Genomic DNA, 20,494 nt, shown 5'->3' with positions numbered 1-20,494 from the left:
TTATTTTACAGGCAACTTATAATTAATAACTATTTAATAGCTACCTAGTTAAAATAATTACAAAATTACCTGTAAAATAAATCCTAACCTAAGTTAAAAATACACCTAACACTCCATTTACACTATCAATAAATTAATTAAATAAATTAACTACAATTATCTGAAATAAAATACAATTAAATAAACTAAACTATATTACAAAAAAAACAAAACACTAAATTACAAAAAAATAAAAAAATATTACAAGAAGTTTAATCTATTTACACCTAATCTAATCCCCCTAATAAAATAAAAAAGCCCCCCAAAATAATAAAATTCCCTATTCTAAACTAAATTACAAAGTAATCAGCTCTTTTACCAGCCCTTAAAATGGCTTTTTGTGGGGCATTGCCCCAAAGTAATCAGTTCTTTTACCTGTAAAAAAAAGAACTACAATCCCCCCCAACATTAAAACCCACCACCCACACACCCCAACTCTAAAACCCACCCGATCCCCCCTTAAAAAACCTAACACTACCCCATTGAAGATCACCCTACCTTGAGCCGTGTTCACCCAGCCGGGCACCGATGGGGCAGAAGAGGACATCCGGACAGGCAGAAGTCTTCATCCTATCCGGGCAGAAGAGGACATCCGGACCGGCAGACTTCTTCATCCAGACGGCATCTTCTATCTTCATCCTTCCGGAGCGGAGCGGAGCCATCTTCTATCCAGCCGACGCGGAGCCATCCTCTTCTTCCGATGTCCTAACGAAGAATGACGGTTCCTTTAAATGATGTCATCCAAGATGGCGTCCCTCGAATTCCAATTGGCTGATAGGATTCTATCAGCCAATCGGAATTAAGGTAGGAAAATTCCGATTGGTTGATTTAATCAGCCAATCGGATTGAAGTTCAATCCGATTGGCTGATTGGATCAGCCAATAGAATGTGAGGTCAATTCTATTGGCTGATCCAATCAGCCAATCGGATTGAACTTCAATCCGATTGGCTGATTAAATCAACCAATCTGAATTTTCCTACCTTAATTCCGATTGGCTGATAGGATCCTATCAGCCAATCGGAATTCGAGGGATGCCATCTTGGATGACGTCATTTAAAGGAACCGTCATTCTTCGTTAGGACATCGAAAGAAGAGGATGGCTCCGCGTCGGCTGGATAGAAGATGGCTCCGCTCCGGAAGGATGAAGATAGAAGATGCTGCCTGGATGAAGATGTCTGCCTGTCCAGATGTCCTCTTCTGCCCGGATAGGATGAAGACTTCTGCCGGTCCGGATGTCCTCTTCTGCCCCATCGGTGCCCGGCTGGGTGAACACGGCTCAAGGTAGGGTGATCTTCAATGGGGTAGTGTTAGTTTTTTTTAAGGGGGGATCGGGTGGGTTTTAGAGTAGGGGTGTGTGGGTGGTGAGTTGTAATGTGGGGGGGATTGTATTTCTTTTTTTTTACAGGTAAAAGAGCTGATTACTTTGGGGCAATGCCCCGCAAAAAGCCCTTTTAAGGGCTGGTAAAAGAGCTGATTACTTTGTAATTTAGTTTAGGATAGGGAATTTTATTATTTTGGGGGGGCTTTTTATTTTATTAGGGGGATTAGATTAGGTGTAATTAGATTAAACTTTTTTTTTATTTTTATTTTTTGTAATTTAGTGTTTGTTTGTTTTTGTAATAAAGTATAGTTTATTTAATTGTATTTTAGTTTAGATAATTGTAGTTAATTTATTTAATTAATTTATTGATAGTGTAGTGTTAAGTGTATTTGTAACTTAGGTTAGGATTTATTTTACAGGTAATTTTGTAATTATTTTAACTAGGTAGCTATTAAATAGTTATTAACTATTTAATAGCTATTGTACCTAGTTAAAATAAATACAAAGTTGCCTGTAAAATAAATATAAATCCTAAAATAGCTACAATGTAACTATAAGTTATATTGTAGCTATCTTATGGTTTATTTTATAGGTAAGTATTTATTTTTAAATAGGAATCATTTATTTAATTATAGTAATTTTATTTAGATTTATTTAAATTATATTTAACTTAGGGGGGTGTTAGGGTTAGGGTTAGACTTAGGTTTAGGGGTTAATAACTTTATTATAGTAGCGGCGACGTTGGGGTCAGCAGATTAGGGGTTAATAAGTATAAGGTTAGGGGTGTTTAGATTCGAGGTTCATGTTAGGGTGTTAGGTGTAGACTTAGAAAGTGTTTCCCCATAGGAAACAATGGGGCTGCGTTAAGAGCTGAACGCTGCTTTTTTGCAGGGGTTAGTTTTTTTTTTCAGCCAGCTCAGCCCCATTGTATCCTATGGGGAAATCGTGCACGAGCATGTTTTTCCAGCTTACCGCTAACGTAAGCAACGCTGATATTACAGGTAGAAGTGGAGCTAAATTTTGAGGCTAACGCAGCCATTCAGAAAACTTGTAATACCAGCGTTGTTTAAAGTGAGCGCTGGAAAAAAAAAGGAGCGTTAGCTCCGCAAGTTTTTACAGACAAAACTTGTAATCTAGCCGATAATTTATAATCTGATTGTTTTACTTTGAACACAGCTAAAGCCCCCATTATGAAAACTTATGCAATCAGGGTGTTGTAGGTTTTTTATTTAAAATATTCCTAATAATTACATATTTGGGTTTTTTCCACTCAATTTTTGTTTGTTAGAAGATTACAGATGGAAAAAGTCAGACATTTACATTGTTGTTATGTATGTCTTTATATTTCATAATAGTGTGTCGACTTTTTATATCCCCTGTAGATACAAAGGGGCATATGTATCAAGCTCTGTATGGAGCTTGATGCTCCGTGTTTCTGGCGAGCCTGCAGGGGCGGAGTTGCCCCAGCAGCTCTTGTGAGCTGCTGGTGCAATGCTGAATACGGTGAGCGTATTGCTCGCCATATTCAGCGAGGTCTGGTGGACCTGATCCGCAGTGTCGGATCAGGTCCGCCAGACCTTCATACATATGCCCCATTGGGTCAGTGGTATATTTCGATTTTGTGCTGTCCTAGGCAATCCCCTGTTCTCAAATTTTCCCACCAACCCCCTATAATTGAAGCTCACATCTACCTCATATATTTATCATAACTGGAGGCCAGGGAAATGTAAAGGGGATAGGTGCCCAAACAAGACAACTAGGGAACATTAATTTATAATAAATTAAAATTTGGAGAGAATATAATTTGGAAGGCATTGTCCAATAGAACTAACCCTCAAAGTGTACTGCCACAAACTCTGCTGCCCTAGGCACAGGTATAGTTAGTTTAAACCAATATACTGCCCTGATAAGGGATCATATGAGAGAATACACAGCCTATTCAAAATCAAGCATAGATGCAAATCCACATGAAATACGGCACCCCCTGTTTAACATCCTTCTTGTACAATCATTTACGCTGCACTTACCTGGGTGTTGTGAATGTGATTGTTTAATAAAATAATATGTATTGTCTGGAATATCTATTTAAAAATCACACAGGCATTTCTCTTCCACACAAGTCAGCACCTAATCAAGCTACAAAGGATCTCCATCTGCTTGTTGGAGAACTCTATTATAAGCAATCAACCAAACAGATTTAAGACAGCAGCACAAACAGAAATGCACGGCACTGATTCGTCATCAGAGCAATCAGCAACAACAATTACATATAATAACTGTAACATACAAGAGAGTTATTTTACATATTTGTTTTTGATGCATAAGTATTGTTTTCTCTTAAAGGGACTTTAAAGCCAAAATAAAACTTTTACAATTCAGATAGCTAATGCAATTTACTTCTATTGTCTAAAAACACTATACCTATTTGCCCATCTTTTATGCTCCAAATATTCATTTTGTTTCGCATGTATTGAGTATTGTAAATAAAAATACATTTCAAAGTTGTAATGTGATTTATTTTAAAATGTCAACCATTTCCTAATGATAGTTTACTCAATTCATCTAGAATTAAATGAATAGTGGAGTGTGCCCAGTATGTGTAAAATGTTGATATTATTCCAACTATACCTCTTCAGAGCTCTGGTTAACTGTTACACGAGACAAAAAAATGGAAAAAAAATACTTCAAAATGACATTTAAAAGTACATTTAAAATTATAATAACACTGACTGATAAAAAATTATTAATAAAAAATATTGCACAAAAAGTTATAAGGGATCAAAGATATGAAGTCTCACGTATTAAAAAAAAAGGACTGCAAAGGGCTTTAACATAGAGATACATTATCATACTTAAACATGTCTAAATATTCATATGTATGTATTTGCATATGTATGTATATATATATATATATATATATATATATATATATATATATATATATAGTATATATATATATATATATATATATATATATATATATATATATACACACACACACAACCCACAGAGAAAGTCTAGCACTCACTTACAAGCTCTCAGCTAAGATTTAAAAGCAAAAATGGAAAGGTTAGTTACTGGCCAAATGGGACAAGCCCAGGTACCTCGTCAAGGTCCTTTCCAATACCTGGGACCCTAAAACAGCCACACAATGCAAGCTCTCAAATCCAAACAAACTGGGAACATGGGAAGGGTGCACAGGCTTATGTAATCACCCTAGACATATACAAAACACGGAAGGGGACTGCAATCTCATACCGGACCGGGTACACATCCCATGACCCTGCAACATGCTCAGCCCTGGGTGCTCACCAGCACTCACAGGAAGCTGTGCTGTCCCCAGAGTCACAGGCAGTTAATGTATATATGTTCATATATGTGTGTACATATGTATTTAAGTAGTTCTATGGTAGTTATGTGTTTTTATGTATTTACAGACATATATACACATATATAGATATATAGGGGCATATTTATCAAGCTCCGTATGGAGCTTGATGCCCCATGTTTCCGGCGAGCCATGAAGCAGCGGTCTAAAGGCCGCTGCTCCATAACTTGTCCACCTGCTCTGAGGCGGTGGAAACAAATCAACCCGATCTGGCCACAAATCTGCAGGGGGCGGTATTACACCAGCGGTTCACCAGAACTGCTGGTGCAATGATAAATTCCTGAGAGCGTATGCTGTCTGCATTTATCGATGTGCTGCGGACATGATCCGCAATATCGTATCATGTCCGCTTGCACAATAATAAATAGGCTCCATACTGTTTATATAAGGGAAATGAAGCCCTTTGCAGTCAAATAGATGAAAACCTGTAAAATGATATTTATGCAATATTCATTTTTGGTAAAGTGTTTAACTATGTATTTACTGAAAATATTTCACATTCCAATGTTCTTTACATATATATCTGTATCTATCAATACCTATATATAATCACCTTTATATATAGGTATAGATACAGTATATATTTTACCAAAATACCATTATATATATATATATATATATATATATATATATATATATATATATATATATATATATATGTATTTATGAATTAATAGAACATATTCTTCTATGTAAAGGACATTGGAATGTGAAATATTCATATTTTCATGTTGTGTTAGCTTATTTGAGAAAATGTGATAGGGTTTGCATGCGAGTAAGGGTGTTTTTTTCTCATATTTTCAGCTCCATTGAAATTTATGGGGGAATAGACACAAGTCGGATTAGTGCACAGGCAAAAACTTTTTACTTTCAACTTGTAATATCCAACGCACAAAAAAAGCAGACTTCTAGCGGGGCAAATTACCGCTCCACTCGTAGGTCGTCGCCAATTTTTAGTGGAATCGAGCGATCACATATACGGAGCAGTATACAAGTTACATGTGTATGTTTTACCCGTCGCCCGCAGCTTTTACTCCCATAAACTAACATAGAACCGACGTCACCAGTCGGTATCAAATATTCAGCGCAAGGACTTACACGCACAGAATTGAGAAATTCTACTCCATTTTCACCCGCCACACATAGGCAGGCGCAGCAAGCCTTGCACTGACTATAAAAGTACCAAAACTCACTGAAAGCCTTATCAAACACCTAACGCATGCGCAATATAAACCCCTAATCCGCCATCCCCACACATCGCAATCACTAATAAAAGTATTAATCTCCACATCGCAAACTACCTAATAAACATATTAACCTCTAAACCGTCAACCCCCCAACAAAGCAAAGTATCTAATTAACCCCTAAACCGCCAACCCCCCACAATGCAAACTAATATATAAACCTATTTACCTCTAAACCGCCATTCCCCCAACAAAGCAAAGTATCTAATTAACCCCTAAACCACCAACCCCCCGCAATGCAAACTAATATATAAACCTATTTACCTCTAAACCGCCATCCCAACAACGCAAAGTATCTAATAAACCTATTAACCCCTAAACCGCATACCCCCACAACGCAAACAACTAATAAACCGCCAACCCCCCACAATGCAAAGAATTAGCCTTATAACTAAGCCCCCTAACCTAACAAACCCTAACTTAACCCCAATTAAAATACACTTAAAATAAAAAAATACTAACTACAAAAAAAATAATTAACAATAACAAAAAAAATACTAAAATAAAACTAACATTGCAAAAAAAAAAACAACCTAACCTTACTCAAAATAATAAAAACCTAACAGTACACAAAATACAAACCCTAAAACTACAAAAAATAAAAAAGCTAAAATTACAAAAAATAACAAACAAAATTATCCAAAATGAAAAAAGTGATTCCTAATCTAATACCCCCCTTAAAAAACACCCCAAAATAAAAAAAACTTATCTAACAATAAACTAACAAAAGCCCTTACAAGGGTATTTTGTAAGGCATTGCCCTAAGTTTAAAAGCTCCTTTTCCTTTCAACTTGTAATATCCAACGCACAAAAAAAGCAGACTTCTAGCGGGGCAAATTACCGCTCCACTCGTAGGTCGTCGCCAATTTTTAGTGGAATCGAGCGATCACATATACGGAGCAGTATACAAGTTACATGTGTATGTTTTACCCGTCGCCCGCAGCTTTTACTCCCATAAACTAACATAGAACCGACGTCACCAGTCGGTATCAAATATTCAGCGCAAGGACTTACACGCACAGAATTGAGAAATTCTACTCCATTTTCACCCGCCACACATAGGCAGGCGCAGCAAGCCTTGCACTGACTATAAAAGTACCAAAACTCACTGAAAGCCTTATCAAACACCTAACGCATGCACAATATAAACCTCTAATCCGCCATCCCCACACATCGCAATCACTAATAAAAGTATTAATCTCCACATCGCAAACTACCTAATAAACATATTAACCTCTAAACCGTCAACCCCCCAACAAAGCAAAGTATCTAATTAACCCCTAAACCGCCAACCCCCCACAATGCAAACTAATATATAAACCTATTTACCTCTAAACCGCCATTCCCCCAACAAAGCAAAGTATCTAATTAACCCCTAAACCACCAACCCCCCGCATTGCAAACTAATATATAAACTTATTTACCTCTAAACCGCCATCCCAACAACGCAAAGTATCTAATAAACCTATTAACCCCTAAACCGCCAACCCCCACAACGCAAACAACTAATAAACCGCCAACCCCCCACAATGCAAAGAATTAGCCTTATAACTAAGCCCCCTAACCTAACAAACCCTAACTTAACCCCAATTAAAATACACTTAAAATAAAAAAATACTAACTACATTAAAAAAATAATTAACAATAACAAAAAAAATACTAAAATAAAACTAAGATTGCAAAAAAAAAAACAACCTAACCTTACTCAAAATAATAAAAACCTAACAGTACACAAAATACAAACCCCTAAAACTACAAAAAATAAAAAAGCTAAAATTACAAAAAATAACAAACAAAATTATCCAAAATGAAAAAAGTGATTCCTAATCTAATACCCCCCTTAAAAAACACCCCAAAATAAAAAAAACTAATCTAACAAAACACGGAAGGGGACTGCAATCTCATACCGGACCGGGTACACATCCCATGACCCTGCAACATGCTCAGCCCTGGGTGCTCACCAGCACTCACAGGAAGCTGTGCTGTCCCCAGAGTCACAGGCAGTTAATGTATATATGTTCATATATGTGTGTACATATGTATTTAAGTAGTTCTATGGTAGTTATGTGTTTTTATGTATTTACAGACATATATACACATATATAGATATATAGGGGCATATTTATCAAGCTCCGTATGGAGCTTGATGCCCCATGTTTCCGGCGAGCCATGAAGCAGCGGTCTAAAGGCCGCTGCTCCATAACTTGTCCACCTGCTCTGAGGCGGTGGAAACAAATCAACCCGATCTGGCCACAAATCTGCAGGGGGCGGTATTACACCAGCGGTTCACCAGAACTGCTGGTGCAATGATAAATTCCTGAGAGCGTATGCTGTCTGCATTTATCGATGTGCTGCGGACATGATCCGCAATATCGTATCATGTCCGCTTGCACAATAATAAATAGGCTCCATACTGTTTATATAAGGGAAATGAAGCCCTTTGCAGTCAAATAGATGAAAACCTGTAAAATGATATTTATGCAATATTCATTTTTGGTAAAGTGTTTAACTATGTATTTACTGAAAATATTTCACATTCCAATGTTCTTTACATATATATCTGTATCTATCAATACCTATATATAATCACCTTTATATATAGGTATAGATACAGTATATATTTTACCAAAATACCATTATATATATATATATATATATATATATATATATATATATATATATATATATATATATGTATTTATGAATTAATAGAACATATTCTTCTATGTAAAGGACATTGGAATGTGAAATATTCATATTTTCATGTTGTGTTAGCTTATTTGAGAAAATGTGATAGGGTTTGCATGCGAGTAAGGGTGTTTTTTTCTCATATTTTCAGCTCCATTGAAATTTATGGGGGAATAGACACAAGTCGGATTAGTGCACAGGCAAAAACTTTTTACTTTCAACTTGTAATATCCAACGCACAAAAAAAGCAGACTTCTAGCGGGGCAAATTACCGCTCCACTCGTAGGTCGTCGCCAATTTTTAGTGGAATCGAGCGATCACATATACGGAGCAGTATACAAGTTACATGTGTATGTTTTACCCGTCGCCCGCAGCTTTTACTCCCATAAACTAACATAGAACCGACGTCACCAGTCGGTATCAAATATTCAGCGCAAGGACTTACACGCACAGAATTGAGAAATTCTACTCCATTTTCACCCGCCACACATAGGCAGGCGCAGCAAGCCTTGCACTGACTATAAAAGTACCAAAACTCACTGAAAGCCTTATCAAACACCTAACGCATGCGCAATATAAACCCCTAATCCGCCATCCCCACACATCGCAATCACTAATAAAAGTATTAATCTCCACATCGCAAACTACCTAATAAACATATTAACCTCTAAACCGTCAACCCCCCAACAAAGCAAAGTATCTAATTAACCCCTAAACCGCCAACCCCCCACAATGCAAACTAATATATAAACCTATTTACCTCTAAACCGCCATTCCCCCAACAAAGCAAAGTATCTAATTAACCCCTAAACCACCAACCCCCCGCAATGCAAACTAATATATAAACCTATTTACCTCTAAACCGCCATCCCAACAACGCAAAGTATCTAATAAACCTATTAACCCCTAAACCGCATACCCCCACAACGCAAACAACTAATAAACCGCCAACCCCCCACAATGCAAAGAATTAGCCTTATAACTAAGCCCCCTAACCTAACAAACCCTAACTTAACCCCAATTAAAATACACTTAAAATAAAAAAATACTAACTACAAAAAAAATAATTAACAATAACAAAAAAAATACTAAAATAAAACTAACATTGCAAAAAAAAAAACAACCTAACCTTACTCAAAATAATAAAAACCTAACAGTACACAAAATACAAACCCTAAAACTACAAAAAATAAAAAAGCTAAAATTACAAAAAATAACAAACAAAATTATCCAAAATGAAAAAAGTGATTCCTAATCTAATACCCCCCTTAAAAAACACCCCAAAATAAAAAAAACTTATCTAACAATAAACTAACAAAAGCCCTTACAAGGGTATTTTGTAAGGCATTGCCCTAAGTTTAAAAGCTCCTTTTCCTTTCAACTTGTAATATCCAACGCACAAAAAAAGCAGACTTCTAGCGGGGCAAATTACCGCTCCACTCGTAGGTCGTCGCCAATTTTTAGTGGAATCGAGCGATCACATATACGGAGCAGTATACAAGTTACATGTGTATGTTTTACCCGTCGCCCGCAGCTTTTACTCCCATAAACTAACATAGAACCGACGTCACCAGTCGGTATCAAATATTCAGCGCAAGGACTTACACGCACAGAATTGAGAAATTCTACTCCATTTTCACCCGCCACACATAGGCAGGCGCAGCAAGCCTTGCACTGACTATAAAAGTACCAAAACTCACTGAAAGCCTTATCAAACACCTAACGCATGCACAATATAAACCTCTAATCCGCCATCCCCACACATCGCAATCACTAATAAAAGTATTAATCTCCACATCGCAAACTACCTAATAAACATATTAACCTCTAAACCGTCAACCCCCCAACAAAGCAAAGTATCTAATTAACCCCTAAACCGCCAACCCCCCACAATGCAAACTAATATATAAACCTATTTACCTCTAAACCGCCATTCCCCCAACAAAGCAAAGTATCTAATTAACCCCTAAACCACCAACCCCCCGCATTGCAAACTAATATATAAACTTATTTACCTCTAAACCGCCATCCCAACAACGCAAAGTATCTAATAAACCTATTAACCCCTAAACCGCCAACCCCCACAACGCAAACAACTAATAAACCGCCAACCCCCCACAATGCAAAGAATTAGCCTTATAACTAAGCCCCCTAACCTAACAAACCCTAACTTAACCCCAATTAAAATACACTTAAAATAAAAAAATACTAACTACATTAAAAAAATAATTAACAATAACAAAAAAAATACTAAAATAAAACTAAGATTGCAAAAAAAAAAACAACCTAACCTTACTCAAAATAATAAAAACCTAACAGTACACAAAATACAAACCCTAAAACTACAAAAAATAAAAAAGCTAAAATTACAAAAAATAACAAACAAAATTATCCAAAATGAAAAAAGTGATTCCTAATCTAATACCCCCCTTAAAAAACACCCCAAAATAAAAAAAACTAATCTAACAATAAACTAACAAAAGCCCTTACAAGGGCCTTTTTGTAAGGCATTGCCCTAAGTTTAAAAGCTCCTTTTCCTTGAAAAAATTACAAAGTACCCCCTAACATTACAACCCCCACCCACCCAACCTCCCAAAATAAAAAACTTAAAAACCTCTAATCTGCCCATTGCCCCTAAAAGGACATTTATATGGACATTGCCCTTAAAAGGCATTCAGCTTTTTTGCAGCCCATACAAATAAAAAAAGCCTAATCTAAAAAAAAAATAACACCCCAAAAAACAAAACAAAACTAACAATAACCACAAAATAGGTACTCCCCATTGATGAAGTCCGGCAATTCATCTTCTTACCGGCGACAAAAGGTCTTCATCCAGGCGGCTCCATCTTCATCCATCACAGGCTCACCTTCTATCTTATTGCCAGAGGTGAGGAGCGGTTGTCAGAGTCGTGGAGTGGTCAGCGGCGGTCATCAGCAACATGGAGGTCCTCTTTATGCAATCATCCGCTGCACACTGAAGATTGAATGCAAGGTACTCCTTTTATATTGGGGTACCCTTGCATTCCTATTGGTTGAAAAATACAAATCAGCAGTAGGATGAGAGCTGCTTACATCCTATTGGCGGTAAATCGCTTGGGAGATAGATTTACCACATGGCTATTGGCTATGTGGAAACGTCACCTCTTAGAGAGACAGCGATCTGACGTGGGGGTGCCTTAGCAGCTCAGAGAGGAAATCACTTGAAACAAATAAAGGAGCTTTCTGCATAAAGTCCCCTTTATTTGTTTCAATAGTCATTCCTAGCATTTCACAAACGCTAGGGTTGACTTTCACTTTAAGCTAATCACAGACTCTTATATGTGTATATAATGTGATGACTTGCACATGCTCAGTAGGTGCTGGTGCCTGAGAAAGTGGACATATAAAACACTGGGCACAATTTGATAGTGGAAGTAAACTAGAAAGTCTCTTAAAATGTCATGCTCTACCTGAATTATCAATGTTTAATTTTGAACAGATCCCAATCTAAATTATCATCACTTAAAGGGACATTAAACACTTGGAGATGGTAATATAAAATGATAAATTGTATATATAAAACAACTCTGCAATATACTTTCATTATTTATTTTGTCCTCTTTGCCTGTAAATCCATTCTGAAATTGTGAGCTTTTCAGTTCCTGTTAGAAATGGAAGTGCAGCACACTGTAAAATCCAGCACAACCATTGGCTGCACACTCTAGTGACCTATTTATAACTGTCTCTAATTGGCCACAGCAGAGAAGGTAACACAAGTTACAACATGGCAGCTCCCAGTGTTTTATAGACACCAAAACTCTACACTTCTTTTGTCACTTTTTAAACAACTAATGAAACTTTAAAAAATACATCTACATGTTAGTCATGGACTAATCTTTTCTTTGAATGCATCATTCTATCTAGCATGTATTTAGTGTTTAATGTCCCTTTAACCATACATTTACAAGGCAATGTTTCATCAAATTGCACAGCTAAAATGACTTAATAATCAAACGACAACACTTTAAAAATTATTACCCAGTACCCCCAAAAAGTTTGACAATGGAACATTGGTTTTGCACATGGGCATATTACCCACCACAATATTGGATGACATTAGGGAGTAAAACCAGCAAACACATACAAATGCTGCCTGCTCAATCAATTACAGTAAACAAATTATTAATAAGCACTTTTACACTAATACAAATAGTTAAATTAAAAACCCAACAAACACATATGTCCACTATATTGATAATGGCCCAGTTTAAACCCCTTAGAAAGAGATACATACATATCTCTATAGTTTAGGTGCAGGTTAATTGCACACATCACCTCTTAGCATCACTATACACAAACGGTTTGATCAGACTCAAGCAGTGACGTAATTGCTAACCTCCCCCAAACAGCCATTTTGTCTATTATCTTGAGCATTTGGTTTTTGGATTATGAAATCAGGAAATTAACAATGATGTGCATGCTGAACAAAGCTTGTCATGCACATCGCAGCCTGTAGACACAGGACGAGCCCTTTTCATCATGCAGGGGTTTTGCCCTTAAAATGCTATTTTTCGGCGACACACGTGGTGACATCACAAAGGGGCTAAACCAAGTAACTGCAAGGGAGCTGGAAGGGGGGGAAGTAATTAAAACCCTTCAATCTCAGCTCTCTTGGCAGCTGTTCTTGATTGCGTCACTGGTTACATCACACATACACACACACACAAACATACGCACAGACATACACACACACATACACAAACACACACATACACATATACACATATATACACACACACACTCACACATATACACACACACATAAACACACACATACACACACACACACACACACACACACACACACACGCACACATACAAACACACACATATACACACACAAACACACACACACACATACAAACACACACATATACGCACACACATTAACACACACACATTAACACACACACATATATGCACACACATACACACACATACACAAACACCATACACACACATACACACACACTTCTTTAATAAATTATAAAATAATTAACTGTATATCCAGAGCAATAATAAGTAAAGGAAAACAAATATAGTACAAGGAGTCAGATGCCATTAAATGAGATCTATTTTTTACTTTGTCCTATCTTTCTATCAGCAGTAGTGAATACATTTAATTTGACATACAGAAAGAGAATTCTTTCAATAGAGAATAGCAGACTGTGGATTGCAGAGTGGGCTGTTGGCACAGATGGATTTAACAAGAAAGCCCAGTGTCCGTGTCTTTAATAACAGGCTATACAGTTCCTAAGCATGCTGAATGATTTGTGACTAAACCCTAGGCAATTATTATTGTTCACAACAGCAAGTTATATCAAAGCAAGCAAAGCATACAAGGCTTGGATTGCAGCAAAGTTACGATTTTATTATGGTGTTGGACTATGAAGGTGCCTCACGGGCATTGTTCTGTTTATCTTAAATTTGTTCTCTTTAAAGCCCAGAAAGCTTAAAGCTAAAGGTACACTGAGTACTCCAATTTTATATCACAGATTTAAATGAGCTTTTTTATACATTCTAAAAATGTGTGCATGAAAAATGAGTGTAAATATCTTGCATTTAACTTGCTGAGCAGAATTCTTCAATTCATCCTTGTTTAATCTGTCAAATTGCTTAAAATGAGCTAGTAGCCTATGCAAAATGGTACTGAATGCATTGCCAGTTCCTGCCACGTAGATCAGGAAGGCCTTTTAATCATTACGCTTACTAGATTTTATACAATACCAATTTTATGTTATTTATATTTGACATAACATTTATACCATTATTCCTTAAACTACTAACAGAAAATGTGGGAGAGCAAATAATAAATAAGAGCCAATGATAATCTTCACTTCTATATATAAGTACATTTGAGATATTCCTTCATATCACATTTATTTATTCGTTTTTGTTTTATTTGTGATTATATTTAGCACTTTACTACATTACTGTATATAATATATATATATATATATATATATATATATATATGCACATTGATTGGAGTAGCCGTGCTAGTCTATTGATTTAGATACCAAAATAACAAGAGTATTGCATTGAGCAATAATACTTTTTTATTAGACTAAGATAGGACAAAAAGTATTACAGAGGCAGGGTCGGCCTTAGGGGGGGCTGCCGGTATGCCCGCCTAGGGCCCCACACTTAGGGGCATTTAAAAAAAAAAAATCTTTGTCATTATTTTAAAATTTTTATTTCCAAAGCCCGGGAACTCAGGAGATGGATGTGTAGTATGCAAGGAGCTGATTGATTGGAGGATTATATTATAATTATTATTATTATCGGTTATTTGTAGCGCGCCAAACGATTCCGAAGAGCTATAAACATAGGCGGAGTACAACAAAACATTTATAGGGATCAAACTGGTAGAGGTCCCTGCCAAGAGTCGCACTGTTGTAGTCAGCTCTTAAGATGGTGATCTACAAACAACTGGACACTTAGGCTTACATGCTAAGGGGGTTCAAGGGGATAGCAATGGAGGAGAGGAACTGGTATAAAGAAAGGTTAGTGTAGGTTGTATGCACCCCTGAACAGTAGAGTCTTTAGGGAGCGCTTGAAGCTTTCAAAGCTAGGAGAGAGTCTTGTGGAGTGAGGCAGAGAGTTCCACAAGACGGGAGTCAGTCTGGAGAAGACCTGTAAACAGGAGTGTGAGGAGGTATTGAGCAGAGCAAAGGGGACGGGAGGGAGAGTATCTGCAGACAAGGTCTGAGATTTAGGGGGAGCAGCGCAGGTAAGGGCTTTGTATGTCAGAGTGAGAATGTTGTGTTTAATCCTACAGGCAAGAGGAAGCCAGTAAAGGGATTGGCAGAGAGGTGCAGCAGATGAAGAGCGACGTGTAAGGGAGATGAGCTTGGCAGAGGCATTCATTATGGATTGTAAAGAAGCTAGGTGGCAGCTGGGGAGACCAGAGAGGACAGAGTTGCAGTAATCGAGGTGGGAAAGGATGAGAGAGTGGATTAAAATCTTAGTTGTGTCTTGTGTAAGGAAATGTCTAATTTTAGAGATGTTTTTAAGGTGGAAGTGGCAGGATTTAGCCAAGGACTGTATGTGAGGAGTGAAAGAAATATCTGAGTCAAATGTGACCCCAAGACATCGAGCATGCGGGGTAGGGGTAATGATGGAGTTCTCGACAGTTATAGAGAGATTGGGGGTGGAGATTTTGGAAGAAGGGGGGAAAATAAGGAGCTCAGTTTTGGAGAGATTTAGCTTGAGGTAGTGAGAGGACATCCAGGAAGAGGGGTTAGCAAGGAAGGAGATAGGTCTGGTGCAGAGAAGTAGATTTGGGAGTTGTCGGCATACTAATGATATTGGAACCCGTGGGACTTTTTTAGGGAACCTAAGGATGACATGTAGATTGAGAAGAGAAGGGGACCGGGGACAGAGCCTTGCAGTACCCTGACAGAAAATGGTGACAGGGTAGAGGAGACCCCAGAGAAGGCTACACTAAAGGTACAGTTTGACAGGTAGGAAGAGAACAACGAGAGGGCTGTGTCACAAATGTCGAAGGATTGGAGGGTTTGGAGCAAAAGAGGGTTGTCAACGGTATCAAAGGCTGCAGACAGATCAAGGAGGATAAGCAGAGAGAAGTGGCCTTTGGATTTTTCTGTAAGTAGATCATTGGTAACCTTAACGATTACTGTCTCTGTGGAGTGATGGGGACAAAATCCAGATTGCAATGGGTCAAGGAGGGAGTTTAATGTAAGGAAATGGGATAGGCGTGCATATACTAGCAAGAGGGAGTAGGGAATAGGGTGGTAGTTGGATGGGGAGGTTGGATCAAGAGAAGATTTTTGGAGGATAGGTGTGACCGGTGCATGTTTCAGAGATGAGGGAAATATACCGGTGTAGCTGTGAGGGGATAGGGTCAAGGGGACAGGTAGTGAGGCGAGAGCGCAGTATAAGTGCAGATACTTCTTCCTCAGTAACAAGGGAGAAAGAGCTAAGTTTATGGCTATGTGGATTGTGGTTGATTGCGAGCATTTGAGGGGGTGAGAGAATGGAAGTATGTTGAAAGCTGATTTAATTTCTGATGGAGTCGATTTTGTTATTGAAGTGGCTGGCAAAGTCTTGAGATGACAGAGAAGTTGTAGTAGGAGGTGGGGGTGGGTGGTGAAGAATATTGAAAGGGGAGAACAGATGTTTTGGGTTTGAAGAAAGAGTAGAGATAAGAGTAGAGAAGTAATGTTGCTTATAGAGATTAAGGGCAGAATAGTAGGAGTTCAAGATTAATTTGTAATGAAGAAAATCAGCTGAACTCCGAGATTTTCTCCAGTGCCGCTCAGCATTATGGGAACATCTGCATAGGTACTGTGTCAGAGGAGTATGCCAGGACTGAGGATGAGTGTGTGATTTCCGAGCTATGGTAAGAGGGGCCAGATTGTCAAGGACGGATGTAAGGGTGGAATATAGTGGCAGATAGATTGTTCAGGGCAGAAAAAGGAGGAGATGGATCAGAGGAGAGGTTCAAGGGAATTAGCAAGCTGTTGCTGATCTAATAACATAATGCTTCTGTGAAGTTTGGTATAGGGAGTAGAAAGAGGGAGAGTTGTAGGGAGGGATGATATGTTGTAAGTGAGGAGATGGTGGTCAGAAAGAGGAAAAGGGGAGTTTGTGAAGTTTGAAATAGTGCATTGATAGCTAAAGATCAGGTCAAGGGAGTGACCATATTTGCGAGTGGGAGAGTCAGTCCATTTTGACAAACTAAAAGAGGAAGTGAGTTGCGGAAGTTATTTTGAAGAGGAGGCAGTTGGATTGTCAAGAGGGATATTGGAGTCGCCAGGAATGAGGGTAGGGGTGTCTGAGGAAAGGAAATAAGGTAGCCAGGCAGCCAAGTGATCAATAAATTGAGTGGAGGAGCCAGATGGTTGGTATATGACTGCAACACATATAGAGAGGGGAGAGAATAAGCAAATCATGTGGGTTTCGAATGAGGAAAACGTAAGGGAAGAGATGGGATTTATTTGTTGAAAGGTGTAACAAGATGAAAGTAAAATACCTACACCACCTCCTTGTCTGTTACCAGACCTAGGAGTGTGGCTGAAGTGGAGACCCTCATGTAGTGGATGCTGTGTCTAGTGGAGAGAGACAGGTTTCTGTTAGGGCCAGAAGGATGAGGGAGTGGGAGATAAAGAGGTCATGTATAGAAGTGAGATTGTAAAATCCTCAAATCAATCAGCTCCTTGCATAAATAAGAAGGCGGAGGCTGCAGGCAGGCTGAGGGCCAGGGCCGGCCTTTGTATAAGGCCAAATAGGGTGCCCTCAGCAGGGGGCGCAGAGAGTGGGAATAATATTGCCAATGTGGCAGTAACTGCTTGAGTAGTGCGCACACATACCTGAGTGGGAAATCGGGAGTTGGATGCCTGGCGCCTCGTGACTTCTGAAGGGAAGAGGTAGGAGGGTGGGCAAAGCACACAGGCCATAAGTAGAAACGGCCCTGCGCTCGGGATGGCGGCAGTGCAGCACTGAGATCTGGGTCTGGCTGACAAGCAAAGTGAATAGAAGACAGTGGAAATTACGCGGACGGGGGCGGCTGAAGTGTATAAAGGACGGTAATTGCATTGGTCCCATAATTTTATTTAAACAGACCCACAACTTTTTTAGAACCTCTGTGTAAATTACATAGCAGGAGCTGGCAGACTTTGCCCTGGGGCCCAGTGAGCCTAAGGTGTGGGGTAGAAGTGGCACAAGAGTAGGGAGGGTAGTAAAGATCCGGTTACTTAGGGTAAATACCGAGGGTCCAGGAAATTGGCAGGAAAGGGAGAGCAAGAGAATTATTAGTATATAGGCAAAAACTGGACAGATATAAGGTTGAAACCATTTAGGTATGTTGCAGCATATAAAATAAAAGAAGTTTATAGCATTTGGAGCTGTTTTTCTACAGCTCCATAGAGTGCCCAAACAGAACCATATATGTAGCTGGTGGCTGATGGACATAAATTAAACTGTTCTAATGTGCAATATGATGAAAGCAATAAAGAAATAGTATATGTGATTAACCCATATAAAGTTGTTTAACATATCACTGCAGTCAGCTTCAGAGGAGTAATGCACTTCTAGAAGGTAGCTTAGCCAATGACAAGAGGCATATGTTTGTAGCCAGTCCACCAATCACCAGCTAACTCAGTAGCCCATTGCTGCTTCTAAGGTTTCAACAAAGGACATTGAAAGAAAAGTATATTTGATGATAGACGTTAACTGAAAAAACTGTTAAAACTGCATGCTCTATCTGAACCATTAAAGGGACATGAAGCCCAATTTTTTTCTTTCATGTTTCAGATAGAGCATGCAATTTTAAATACCTTTCCAATTTATTTTTAATTTGTTTTGTTCTCTTTGTATCCTTTGTGGAAAATTATACCTAGGTAGGCTCAGAAGCAGCTGATTGGTGGCTGCACATATATTCCTCTTGTCATTGGCTTTCAGCTATTTCCTAGTCGTGCAACAAAAGATGATGAAGCAAACTAGATAGTAGAAGTAAATTGGAAAATAGTATTGAAAAAATGGCCATTCCAGCATAATGGCCAGGAACGCATATTATGAGTCGTGTCAGTATAGCTATAACAAGCATTTTAGCCTGTAATGCAACGTCCATTCCCCACTAAAAAAAAAGGATTTTCATAGCGCTAGTTTTACAGGTTGTGCGTTCTGGCTAAATTGCTTGCGTTACAGCCTATACCGAAACGATCCATACCGCCATCTGAGACCAGTAGTTATGGATTTTGCAAAACAAAAATGTTTCACAAAACTCATAACTAAACTGTTACAAAGTACACTAACACCCATAAACTACCTATTAATCCCTAAACCGCCACCCTCCCACATCACGATTATTAAATAAACCTACTAACCCCTAATCTGCCGCCCACCCACATCGCCAAAACTATTTAAATATATTAACCCCGAAACCGCTGCTCCCCAACATCGCCAACACTATAATTAAGTTATAACCCCTAAACCTCTGGCCTCCCACATTGCCGCCACTAAATAAACCTATTAACCCCTAAACCTACGGACTCCCACATCGCCACCACTAAATAAACCTATTAACCCCTAAACTTCCAACCTCCCACATTGTGCCACTAAATAAAATTATTAACCCCTGATTTAAACAGCCAATAGGATTTCAGTAACTCTCATCCTATTGACTGTTTTGAACAGCCAATAGGATTTCAGAAGCTCTCATCCTATTGGCTGATTTGTTAAAGGAACAGAAAACACCACTAATATCTCTATTTATTCACAAAATACATAACCAATTAACCATTATCCACATAGTGAAGAACATCATCACACCTAAATATCCTTATCATTATCATCTAAATATTGGTGTCCAAAATGCCCCCAAACTCCTTCTCCCTCTACCTTCTTCATCCACGTTCAAATTTTTTTTCAATACCTCTGCTTGTTCACGATGCAAATGTGTCATCACGGAGTGAAGATGACATATTAACGTTACTGGCACGGCGATGCGCATGTGCACCACAATTATTTTTCCTAGCTTCATTACTGGATGTGAAGAATAGATCGATACCCTGTGTACTTTTCTACTATGGCTATAAATGCAAATCACAGAAAAGTAGTTATCAGATGGTTCCGGATTCCCCCAGACATCGCGAATGCGCAAATTCGGCAGGTGACATGTGATCCGATCTGATGACGCAAGCGCTACAGTTCATGAACGGAAATAACTGATTTACGAGTCGCTTACTTGAGGGGCATGTGGAATAAAGGTTAGGAAGTAGTATCCTTAGGGGCTGAGTTTGGGGGCCATT

General features: G+C 38.4%; 1 protein-coding gene across 1 annotated transcript in view; it reads right to left on the bottom strand.

The window, feature by feature from the left end:
• Window positions 1–20,148, bottom strand: part of LOC128664432 (neural-cadherin-like) — a 183,018-nt gene extending 162,870 nt beyond the window's left edge. The window contains exon 1 of the mRNA XM_053719265.1: window positions 20,085–20,148. Within this exon, the coding sequence (XP_053575240.1) occupies window positions 20,085–20,148 (64 nt within the window). The remainder of the gene's footprint in view (window positions 1–20,084) is intronic.
• Between the last annotated feature and the right edge of the window lie 346 nt (window positions 20,149–20,494).

This window comes from Bombina bombina, chromosome 1 (genome assembly GCF_027579735.1).
Source record: "Bombina bombina isolate aBomBom1 chromosome 1, aBomBom1.pri, whole genome shotgun sequence".
Lineage (NCBI taxonomy): Eukaryota > Metazoa > Chordata > Amphibia > Anura > Bombinatoridae > Bombina > Bombina bombina.
The sequence above is the reverse complement of the archived record's forward strand: the minus strand, read 5'-3'. Positions and strand labels throughout refer to the sequence as shown.